At 36.2% G+C, this 13,174-nt stretch overlaps 1 protein-coding gene across 1 annotated transcript; it reads right to left on the bottom strand.

Moving 5' to 3' along the window:
• Positions 1–9,474: 9,474 nt before the first annotated feature.
• Positions 9,475–10,857, bottom strand: LOC101555892 (developmentally-regulated GTP-binding protein 1-like). The gene has a single exon (XM_012932383.2). It carries the CDS (start codon positions 10,855–10,857, stop codon positions 9,676–9,678), a length of 1,182 nt encoding a protein of 393 aa, XP_012787837.2. The 3' UTR covers positions 9,475–9,675.
• Between the last annotated feature and the right edge of the window lie 2,317 nt (positions 10,858–13,174).

Below are 13,174 nucleotides of genomic sequence, written 5' to 3'. Positions count from 1 at the left end.
TAGGGCATCCAGATAGGAAAGGAAGAAATCAAGCTCTCACTACTTGTAGATGACATGATACTATATTTATAGATCCCTAAAAGCCTCTACAAAGAAGCTAGAAACAACGGATTTGTTAGTAGAGTGGCAGACTACAAACACATTATCCAAAACTCTGTGGTTTTGCTATATGCAAATATTGAAAGAGAAAAAAGTTATACTAAAAAAAAAAATCCCATTCAGGGGTTGGAGCGATAGCACAGCGTGTAGGGCTTTTGCCTTGCACGCAGCAGACCCGGGTTCAATTCCCAGCATCCCATATGGTCACCTGAGCACCACTAGGAGTAATTCCTGAGTGCATAAGTCAAGAGTAACCCCTGAGCATTGCCATGTGTGGCCCAAAAAGAAAAAAAATCCCATTCACAATTGTTTCTTAGAAAATCAAGTACCTTGGAATCAGCTTAACTAAGGTGGTAAATGATCTGTACAGGGAAAACTACAAAATGCTTCTTTATAAAATCAAAGAAGTCATAAAGAAATGGAGATACATCCCCTGTTTATGGATTGGGATAATTAATAGTCTTATTCTTGGCACTGCATTATTGTTATGATTAGCACCCTTGGCCCTGGAAAACTCTATAATATTGTTTCCCTGCAAGCTCCTTATCTTTACTAATTTTTGTTGTCCATTTATTTTATAACATAATCATCAATAGTTTTCTCTATAGATTATCTGAATTTTGTTTTCTATTGCCTTAAATTAACAAAACACTCATATAAATTACAGAGTCACAATAGTATTAAGCCAACATAGTTACACATTTCCTTTTCTGCAGGGCAGCTGAAATGACATGCCTTTACATTATATTCCATCTGAAACTCACATAAAATTTCTGTTTACAGTGGAAGAACTTAATTCAATTCTTAAGTCATTAATGGAGAAAAGTTTAGCTGAATATTGTCTAGTAATGGTATTTTCAGGTCATTCATCAGCTGGTTCTGATTTTCTCGTAGAGTTCATTTGAATATACCAAAAAAGACTCCTCCATAAGATAACAATTCAAAACATACATAAGTAAATGGTATTGTTTTACAAGAAACAAAATGCTGATTTCCTCTCATGAATAATAAATAATTATCAATAAGGTTTCTGCTTGATAAAGTCTGTGTGACAATTAAAGAGAGAGTCTATGAGGATTTATTACAAGAAAATAATATTTTATGAATTACATTGCAAATGTACAGAAAGTCAAAGCTACCAGCTACTTGAAATAATTTTTTAATATATGGATTGCAATACTGTAGCACTCCTATAAAATAAGCATTTGGATTAAATAGAGATACTACTATCTTTACAAAAACATACAATGTAATCTCAAATCTGCTGGAGATATTATAAGTATTTAGAGCAAAAAAATGATTAATTCCCTTTTTTATAAATTAAATTTTAGGCTGGAAGTCATTCAAGTTGATCAAAGCACTGTTACTTAAGGCAATACCTTTAATCAACTGTTTATTTTCAAGTTTTTAATTTTTTATTGCAGTAAGTCACATTTAAAAAATTTTTCTCTAAATCAGGCTCTTTGAATGATCATTCTGTTCACTGAATGTTTTACTATTATAGTCCTAGACAGAGTATATAAACATATTGGCAGTTGGTTCAGCTGGTTTATGTGTTCATAGTTTTCTGCACATAGCCCATTCCCACACTCACTCGTTTATACTATAATTATATGATCAATGTCCATCTGCTGCACTGAACTCTCATCTCCTTATGCCAAAGTACCTGGCATAGGTTAGGCCACAAAACATATTCACTAAGCGTAGATAATTGCATAGGTGATTTGTGAATTACCTATGCTTCAACAACTTCCACCTGGTCTGACAGTTTTTTTTTAAGATATATAAATGTAAGTAGATTTTAAAGAGTTGAAAAAAAATAAAAGTCTGTATATAAGATATGTTTTACTTTGAAAAGTGCTATATACTTTTATTTGAATAGAGGATATGTGATTGAGAGAATATTAAAAGCGTTAATACTGAAACACAGAAGTGTATCTTTATTAAACAGAAGAAATTTGATAGGAGCCCCAAAGTGCTTGAGTAGAACTGAACTATGCTACTTACCTGATGTTCAGAAATCTAAATTTGAAAAATTAGAATATAAAATTAGAAATCTTCTATTATTAAAATGAAATTGTACTAATCTTGGTTATTTTGGGGGTAAGAACTTTTCAAAACAGATAATGTTCCCTTCATAACCTTAAATGTTTCATGCATATTCATTTAAATTCCTAAGAGGATCTCATTATCTCATCCAAAAAAAATTTAATGATCCTTAATGGTTTCCGATGACACTTTGTCTTTGTCCCTTTCTCAACTGTGCAAATGACTTTAAGCATACAAATGTTCCTGTACATGCTTTGACCTCTAAAGTCTTTTGCATGATTGCAGGATTGAAAAGAAATCATTCTTCCTATACTGCCATGATTTTGTATTTCTTCTTTACATGTGTTAAAAAAAATTGTACAGTCCAGTACACTATTTACTTTATACAATTATACAAATTTTCATAATTTAAGAATAAGTAACAAAAGAAAAAGGTCCCTCGAGTAATGGAGGAGAACAGGATACTAATTATGAGGGGCCCTCTGGCCTTTAAATAGATTTTGGACCTGTTCCCAAAAGCAACAGGAAATCATGGAAGAGTCATTAAAGATAAGCAAATCACCTAAACCTGGGTTCAAATACCTTTTTATCACGTTTCTCTCAGCTCTACAATAGACATAAAGATATTAAGTCTTAGGTTATAATAAAAATTAAGTGAATGAAAAGATTTAGTATAGTATATCTGAAAATTTTACATTTTAATTTCTGCAATATAAAAATAAATGTAGACATGGCAATCTAATTCTAAGGACAAGAGAAAATGCTGTGCACGTGAAACGCCCAAGTTTGATTCTAGGCCCCACAAGTCTTCCAAGCTACAGCAGGTTTGACCAAAAAACAACATATAAATAAATCTAACTCAATAGTTTATTTGTATGTCCAGAACACATATTATAATGAACTGTTGCTATCTAAAAGGGACTGAGTATGCAAGCTCTCAGAAGAGAGTGTTGCAGAGAGTCTCTTGCCCGCACGCTTGGCTGTCTTCCCCGGGGCCCCTCGGAGGGGATGGGCTCCAGCTTCCCTCCCCACCACGAGCAGAGCTCCCAGCGGCCGAAGACGACAGCCATGCTGGAGGCTCCTCTCCACACGTTTGGATAGGCCAGGCCTCATGCATGAAGTACCGGCAGAGGAACCCAGGGGTGTGTAATCCCATCAACGGCCAACATCCAGAGTCTTAAAAACAAGCTATCAGAAGCAATATCTTTATCCTACTTCTTCCTTTTGGAGAAACTGGCAATCTTTTGAGAGTCTCCTGCCCACATGGGACAGCCTTGCAAGCTTCCCATGGTGTATTTATATGCAAAATCCAGTAACAAGCTGGATCTCATTCCCCTGACCCTGAAGAGCCCCCAGTACAACATCGTTAGGAGGGCCGAGTTGATATGGACTTCTAAGATCTCAGGGAAAGCACGAAATGAGATGTTACTGAATCCGCCCAAGAAATCGGTGATTAACGGGATATTGATATTGATATTGAGTATGCGGATATGGTCGATTTCATTCTTCCTATCATTACTTTACAGTAGAATGTCTATCCTGGAATGAATTTGAAATGAATATAATCTTTCTGGAAGATCTATATCATCTGCTCTATGACAGTGGTGCATAAAAGTGAATAGAGAGAGTAGTGTTTGTGTAGATTCTTGGAAATCCACATGCATTAAGGAAGCATTATTGATTTCACAGTGGCTGTTTATATGTATATACTTCAACCGGCTCCAATACGCAGGTCCCATCAAGCTTGTATCTGGTTTTCTCGGGAAAGATTCATCTTTGATCCCATTTAAAACTGACCACTGTCTCAGAGAATGGCAGCTGAATGGTCAGACAATGGGCCAATCTCCATCAGTTCCAGAAAAATTTTGTTGCTTTGTTCAGCGGTTTCAAAAAGAACTTGAAAAAAATTTTCACTGAGAAGAGAAAATTCCCTGCATCCTCTCAGCTTTGAAGAATCTAGGTGAAAAGTCTGAAAGCTCTGCAATAACACTTATTCTTTTTAAAAAAAAAATTATAAGTAAATCACCCTGAAGTACAGTTACAGACTTACAAACTTTCGTGCTTGTGTTTCAGCATACAATGGTCCAGTGTCCATCCCTCCACCAGTGCTCATTTTCCACCACCAATGGTCCCAGTATCCTTCCCACCACCCCCATCCCATTCTCCCCCCACCCCACCCTGACTCTGTGGCAGGGCATTCCCTTTTGCTCTCTCTCTCCTTTTGGGTGTTGTGGTTTGCAGTAGAGGTATTAAGTGGCCATCATGTTCGGTTGATAGTCTACTTTCAGCCCACATCTCCCATCCTGAACAGGCCTTCCTAGCACCCTTTACTTGGTGGTCCCTCTCTATCTGAGCTGACTTTTCCCTTAGCATGTGAGATAGACTTCTCAGCTGTGTAGTAATCCTCCTGGTACTTATCTCTACTGTTCTTGGGTGTTAGTCTCCCATTCTGTTACTTTATATTCCACAAATGACTGCAATCTTTATAAGTCTATCCCTCTCTTTCTGACTCATTTAACTTAAAATGATACTTTCCATGTTAATCCACATATATGCAAATTTCATGAATTCATCTTTTCTAACAGCTGCATAGTATTCCATTGTGTAGATATACCAAAGTTTCTTTAACCAGTCATCTGTTCTCAGGCACTCGGGTTTGCAGAGCTATAAATTTCCCCCTTAACATGGTTTTATCTGCATCACATAGGTTCTCATAACTCAAGTAACACTTATTCTAAAAGCTCCTATGAACTTTATCAATCTTACACTAGAACTTCTCCACTCTGTTCTGTGCTATAAATTCAGAGTTCTTACAGTACAAAACTCATTATACATTCATCTTGGGATCAAGAATCAGATCCCCTCCCCCTTCCTTCAAAGATCTCTAACACCTCTTAATAATTTTCTCTGAGAATTAATTCCCCTGACAAATGAAAATGTATGGGTTAAGGAATAAACATACTTTCATATTCAAGAACACAGTCTCCTAAGACTGATGACTCTATATTCTGATTGTCTGATTTTCCTCTTCTTATCCTCAAATTCTTCCTTGTGTGAGTTAGAAAGTTGTTTAATAAAAGCTCATCCAAATGGTCAGTTTTTCCTTGTTCTGATGAAAACATGGTAAATTTGGGGTGTGGAACTATTAGCATTACCTATTAAAAATTCTTTTATTCAATCACAGTGATCGAGACCATTATAAAGCTGTTCATAATTAGGTTTCAGTCATACAGCATCCCTCCACCAATGTACATTTCCCAGCACCAGTTTCCTTCCCCTCCTATTACCCCCCACCCCCCTCTTCTCCCTCTCTCTCTCTCTCTCTCTCTGTTTTTTGGGGCATTTGCAATATTGATACTGAAAGGTCATGAAGAATACCCCTTGGAGCTGGAGCGATAGCACAGCCGGAAGGGCTGACCGGGTTCGATTCCCAGAAGCCCATAAGTTACCCTGAGCACCGCCAGAAGTAATTCCTGAGGGCAAATCCAGAAGTAATCCCTGAGCATCACCTGGTGTGACCCAAAAAGGGAAAAAAAAAGAATATCCCTTACCTACTTTTAACCCTCAGATCTTGTCCAGTGTGATCATTCCCAGCTATTATTGTTACAGCAGTCTCGTCTCTATCTTACCTACCCTCAGCCCCACATACATCTGTGGTTAGTTCCAACCACTGACCAGTCCTCTTACAGTCCTCCTAACTCCTGTTTTCCCTGCCATGGATATTATATGTATAAATATATATGTGTGTATATATATAATATACCACAAATGAGTGCAGTCATTCTTTTGTAATTTTTTTTATTAGAGAATCACTGTGATGTACAGTAACAAACTTATGAACTTTTGTGTTTGCATTTCACTCATACAGTGATCGCATACCCAGCCATTCTATCTGTCCCTTTTCTTCTGTCCTTCTGACTCATTTCCCGCAGCATGATACTCTTCATGTCCATCCGTTTATAGGCAAATTTCATGGGCTTGCATTACTTCTCACAGAAATGGAGTAACGGTTTATGCAAGGAGGAGATGAAGAATCTTTCATTTAAGAAGTGAAAGACTAAAGATTCAGTTGAATGTTTTGATCTAAAGCAATGGCTGATATTACAATTAATAGCAAGTAGAAAAGGGGAAGTGGAGTGAACGTCACCTTGTTAACCTGAACTACTTGTGTTGGCTGTCAATGCCTCATTTTTCTCAGACTTCCTTCTTACACATAAAGCACAATGGCATTTGCTGGTTAAGTATCATCATCATGATCCAGCATTGTATTCTTTGTTTTGTGGGTTTTTTTTCATTATAAAGACATGGGTTCTATGTCACAGACAAGTCTTCCTTCTTCAGTTCATTGGCTTTGTTTTGGTAGTCCTGCTGGTTACTTATTTAATTGTTGGCATGGTTCCCATTGAATATGAAAGTTGGTAGTGGGGGTGTGTGACAGAATCTTTTAAGGTTTCTCTGCTAAAATTGCTTTGCTAGCATAAATGCAAAATTCAAAATATAAGGATATATACATATATAATCATATGGCAACTTCTACACTGTGTTAACCTTCGGGTCTTTTGTTATTTAACTTACTAATTAATATCTCAATTTGATGATTTGAAACTGTCATTGGCAAACCATGTATTTACAGTTGCAAGTATTCAGGGAAAGTAACATTTTGTATTATCCTTAGGCATTATAAATTCCTGAGTGTTATGCAAAGCATTGCTGGGATGATTTGCACAACAGGGGGTTCAGTTTTTAATAAAAGTGACTCTTATTTTTAATTATAGCAATTAAAGTCTTCATATTGGCAGAAAGACTATCACTTTGCAGTCTTCAAGCTTCGCCTCTCTATTTCCTTTGGATTTAGAAAATAGCCTCCTCTCTTGATTGTGGTTGTTTCCAAGTCTCAGAATTATTGAACCCATATAGGTAATACTCACAAAACATTTTTTTTCAAAATATCTGAGAAACTGCATTTGACTGTCAAGATAGGCTTAAATTCTCATTATAGTTTGGAAAATTGAAAGAAGCAATGCTTAAAAAATAAATATTTATTTCTGGGAAATCTCTGTTGAAAATATTTTGTCACTCTAACATATTGTGAATGAATATTACACTTAGTTTGGGTACATACTTGAACAATATGTTTTAAACAAATGACATATTCAGTTTCTCACTTTCTATATGTAATCCTCTTTAAGAAGACAATTCATACAGGAACTAAAACTGCCAAAATGCTAAATTTTGTGACAGCTCTATTCCTGTGGGAGATCTAAATAACACTGGAATTTTCTGATCCTTTCATTAACATCATTTTTTTAGGTAATTAACATATTTTAGTGGTAAATATGGCTATTTTTGAAGAAGTCTTTGATTCTATGTGGTTAAAACTCTAAAACCAAAAATAATAAAATAACAATTACAAAACTTTCCTAGTCATAAATTGACACATGAAAATATGTTTTTTGTTTCCTTACTAAACAATATACCTGAGTATCAACAAAAAGTAATTAAGTGAAGGTGGGTAGGAGAAGGTAGGACCATGGAATGCTATAGCATGCTTCTCTCTTTGGGCTATAGTATAACAATATTTGCAATTTGGCAAGCGATATAGATGATGAGATTGTTAGAGCCCTATAAAAATGTATATTTTGAGCAGATGGCACAACAAACTGCAGCCGTGTAGATGATGAGGAATCAGAGAATTATATATAAATATTATGATGACACCGGGAAGTTTCTACACTTTCTATAAAGCCACATCACATTCGGAGACATATGATTCTGTAGTCTGACACATGCTCACACACTTCTACTTGGATTAAGGTTTTAGGTCGATAATTTTTACAAGGACCATAGAAAGGATAACAAATGTGTTTGTTAATATTCATGCAATATTTACAATATGTTTTCAATTTCCATGTATTACTCAAATTCCTTCCCAAAAAGAGGAAGGAAATTGAATTCCTTTTGTCACAGTATTTTTTTTCTGTGGGACAAGGTTTAAATAAATAGGAAAATTAACATTTCACTTATTGGTCATCAAAACAAAATGAGGAGAAAGAGAAGATGCTGCTGCTACAGAATAATTTGATCTGGTGTATTGATGGGCAAATATTAAAAGCACTGAACACTGTACCTAAAGCTGGCACAGCTCACTGAAAGCAAATTTGCTGTGAATGATGATAATTTGTACTGAAAGAAATCAGTGCCAATTTGATTAGGAATCGCCCTTCTGTTCAGTTTTTAGTGGCTAATATATCCTGTCATCATTACAGCTTCATCTACAATATAGAAATTAAAAAGTATATTGTTTAGTAAGGAAACAAAAAACGATCACAGGGATCATTTGAACCCTCTAACAGAATATTTGGATGATGGGGGGAGAAAGAGAAAAACACATACAGTATTTATTTTTCATCTCATTAAAACTATATACTTCTCAAGCTGCAGGGTATTATGACAAATTATCTGAAACTTGAATGATGCGTGAAATTAAATATTTCTATCTCTGTTTCCCTCTCATTTTACAAGTGAGAATAATTGATAATTCAATTCTTAATATGTATTTTATCAAGAGGACAATAAATTTGTAAAGTGCTCCCAGACTTTATTTCTGTTTAATTCTCACAACTGAATGTCATAGGAAAATTAAGACTCATAGAATCCAGCTCTTTGTGACACATGCACACCCATTACTTTCTCAGACCATTATGCGTGTCCTACTCAGGAAAACAGAATCACTCTTTCAGTTCTAATCAATCTTCATCCAACTTTAAGTCTGCACAACCGTACACACTTTTAAAGAAACTTAACAAGCAGATAATACTCAAGGGCTTTTTAAGTTTCATGTCTCCGGGCTGGAGATAACACAGCGGGTAGGGTGTTTGTCTTGCATGCGGTCGACCTGGGTTCTATTCCTCCACCCCTCTCAGAATGTCCGACAAGCTACTGAGAGTATGTCGCCCGCATGGCAGAGCCCGACAAGCTACCATGGCATATTTGATATGCCAAAAACAGTAACAACAAGTCTCACAATGGAGACATTACTGGTGCCTGCTCAAGCAAATCAATGATCAACAGGATGATAGTGACAGTGACAGATGTCTCCAGTAAAAAAAAAGAATCATTCCTCCCTTCTCTGCTGAGATGTGAATGCTCTGTTCTTTCTCCCCTTGAATTAAACTTTAAGTCATGATTTAAATTAACAGATACACAAATAATTATTAAAAAATATATTGTGTGAAGTGGCCAAGTGTGATATAAAAGGAAGAAAACAAAGGAAAATAATATATTTCTCTAAGCATGTTTATTTTATTTTATTTTATTTTGTTTGTACATAGCCAGCTGGCCTACCAGATAATTTATGCAGTTCAATAAACATGGTGACACCAAGATAAGTGAAGTTCCAGTTTGGGTTCCTCCATCTCCCTCCCCTGAATCCTGATCCAGTAACTGCCAAAACAAGAAGGGGCTTGGGACTGGGTGCTTGGTCAAAGGGAAAGCTGCTGTGGTTGGCCTCGTAGAAAGGGAAAGGTTTCACTTCTTCACAATCTGAATGACATCCTCATCCTCCAACGTATGGTCTTGACCCACTTTTTGAGGATTATGTTTCACAGAGAGACCCCAGACCAGAGCATATTTGAATTCTTTAATAAGATTTTTATGAATCTTGATGCAGAAATCCTCCACTGTGGTCCTGGAATAAGGCAGCACCACTGGAGATGTGTAATCTGGCAACTGCCCTTTGGGTTTTGTATAAATTCTCACTAGTTTCAGATAGTCCCATATCTTTTCCAACAGATCATCAAAATTCCAGCGGTGATGAGCTGAGATGGATACACAGTGAGGCACCTTATAGATATCTAGTTCCTCAATGGAGATCTGATCATTCTTATTCAACACATAGATGGAGGGAATATAAACTCTGTTTCCTTCCACTACATCAATGAGGTCATCTTCTGTGGCATCGCTACGCAGAGTCACATCAGCATTATGAATTTTGTATTGAGCCAGAATGCTCTTCACAGTTTCAGCATCCAGCTCACTCTGAGGGCAAGTGGCTGTGAGATTAATGCCTCCTCTACCCTTTTTCTTAAAGCCAATGTTAGGGGGTTTGATGTTTAAGCGAATACCAAAGCCTTCCAGCTCATTTTCAATTATCTTCTTATGTCCTAAGGGTTTCAGAACATCCAGAACAATTAGAATCAAGTTACAGGTCCGGGCCACTGCAATGACCTGACGGCCTCTACCTTTCCCATCCTTGGCACCCTCAATAATACCTGGGAGATCAAGGAGCTGGATCTTGGCACCTTTGTATCTGATGACACCAGGCACAGTGGTCAGAGTAGTGAACTCATAGGCTGCCACCTCAGAATACACACCTACCAAGTTACTGAGCAGTGTGGACTTCCCGACAGATGGAAAACCCACAAACCCAATTCGAGCATCACGCATCTTGGCCACATCAAAACCTTCTCCTGGTCCTCCTCCTCCACCACCTTTTGGAGTAATGAGTTCTCTGCGAAGCTTAGCTAGCCGAGCCTTCAGCAGTCCCAGATGGTGAGCTGTGGCCTTATTCTTTTGGGTACGGGCCATCTCGGCTTCGATCTCCGCGATCTTGGCTAAGGTGCTCTCATGGTGGCGCCGATTCGGGAGGCTCACAGGCCTCCACACAGCCCGTCTTCCCGTCACAGACACGCCGACCAAACCCCTGAGCATTGCTGGGTGTGACTCAAAAAAGCAAAAAAAAAAAAAAAAAAGCATAAAGAAAAATGAATAAATAAATTTTAAAAATAAAAATTTTAATAATTAAGTGTTACACTTAAAGCAGATTTTCCTAGAAATTTTGAACCTTGCATTTGAACCTTGGCCTTATCCAAAGAATCTGTTCATTAATTAGGGGCCTACAATGAGATGATACTTATCCACAATTTTGGTTTTAAATTCTCTTTGAGTGGCCAAAGAGAGCAGTAGGCTGGAGTGCATGCTGTGTATTCAAGAAGCAGGAGTTCAATCTCTAGTCCTGCATAATCACTGCTAGGAGTAACCATCAGAATTAAACCAGGAGTAGACCCTGAGCACCAGGTATGGTGTAAAGAGCAAACAGAAATGAATTTTAATAATTCAATTCTCTTAGGCCACTGGTCTAGAAATTTTATAGTTGCTGGTGATGATGGTAGAGTGTATATGTATCTTCTCTTTTATTGTATATATATGTATAGATGCATACATATATGCTAATCTGTTGTAAAATGAGTATAAGCCAACTTGCTAATTAGGGTCATATTTTCCTTAATGGACAAGCAAAGTATATGTTTGATTACGCCTTGAGTTATCATTTGATTATGCTGAGAGTATTATATAAGCATATCATTTGATTATGCTTAGAATATTCACGATTTTCATAGTGAAAGTTCAAGCACTTGAATTTTTAAACTTGAAAAACTGGTTGCTAGGTCTCATTCAATGTTTTACTCCCAACTAAAGTGGATATTTTATTTATCTGGAATCACTCTTCTGATTGTTTCTATTTTTACTCAACTAGATCTCTTTCACACTCAACTATAGTTACCATCCAAATACTTAACAATTAGCTTTTTCCCTTGCCTAGAGCTCAGTAATGGTTCAGTAAAAGCAGATGCATGATGTATAAGCTAACTATAAACAGGTTTAAAAGTAAAAGACACATGGTTTTAAGTATTTATTGAAATTTTATGATCATTGCTTTCTCTTCTGCCTATGTGCCACTGAAAAACATACTCAGGTTTCTTATCGACTATCTATGATTTAAGGAGAGCTTAAGCTTCTAGGTGAATCTTATTTCTAAAAGTTGTTTATCTTTTGTTGCTCTGCCTGATCCTTCTGAAGCTCACGTGTGTGTTGTGTGCTTTTCCTGGCTCCAGCTCTGATCTGCTCTGCAGCCTGGAACAAGATGAAAAATGAATTGCAAAATCTTTGAGAGTTAGGACTACCAGGAGTTTTATTTACTCAATTTATAGCACAAACCCAAAAGAAGGCCTAAAGGATTGAAGTAATAAATAAAATTCATTTTTAATAAAAATAAATAGAATATGCTAACTCCTTCCATCATAAGTCTTACCCTATCCATTTTCTTCATAGCAATGTTTTCTTATTATATCCATAATAAAGCTGATGTTCTAGTATTAAGAGAGTTCAGTATCGAGACACTGATATATTAACAAAGTGAAAATAGCTTTTAGAATTTCATATAGGGTCATTTTATAACAGTGTTTATGATTATGCATATTTTAGATAAAAGGAAAATAATATTTGTTTTCTGCCTGAATAAATCATATGGACTCAATTTGTACCACATTTTATTAGTAAGCATGCAGCAGCATTTTATATTACACACAAGGCAGGAAAAGAAATATTTGCTAAGGTTTAAGTATACTCTTTACATTGAAACCAGTTTTTTATTCACATAATTCTTAACAGAAAGGTTGAAGAGCATCTTGTTAAGCATATGACATTTCATGGAACTTAAAAATCATGTAGGAATCAAAGTAAGCTGCCTGAAAATGCAAAATTATGAATTCTCTTTGGAATGGTAGTTATTTGTCACAGAAGAGAGGAATGCTTAATCTAAACAAACCTACTATAATTTATTCAAATATATATGTATGAGTATATATTTGATTGTATATACATATGCATATATGCATACTCCATAAAATGGAGTAGTGTAAACATACACAACATATTCTAAGAAAAAAGGGAAAATAATGAGGGTAGGGAGGAAAACTTTTAAAAAGTCATTCTAATATGTTTTTTTTCTACACATAACATTGTTTTTTGTTTTTGTTATCTTAAAAAAGTTAACTTGCCCCAGTTCACAAAACAGGGTTCCACTGCAATGAAGGGGCTCAGAAATCCAAATTACTACAAAAAAGGAAAATAGAAGGAAGAACCTGAAAGACAAATAAGAGAGGAATTGGCTCAGAGATGACTTAAAAGAGAACTTTCAAGGAGGAATGTGCTAGCAACCTAGAAGTGAGGAATTCAGAGAAAGGGC

This window comes from Sorex araneus, chromosome 2 (genome assembly GCF_027595985.1).
Source record: "Sorex araneus isolate mSorAra2 chromosome 2, mSorAra2.pri, whole genome shotgun sequence".
NCBI lineage: Eukaryota > Metazoa > Chordata > Mammalia > Eulipotyphla > Soricidae > Sorex > Sorex araneus.
This window is presented reverse-complemented; position numbering and strand designations above follow the sequence as displayed.

What these genes read in the sequence shown, in the direction of transcription:
- LOC101555892 (XM_012932383.2), bottom strand. Translation starts at nt 10,857, where the DNA reads ATGCTCAGGGGTTTGGTCGGCGTGTCTGTGACGGGAAGACGGGCTGTG.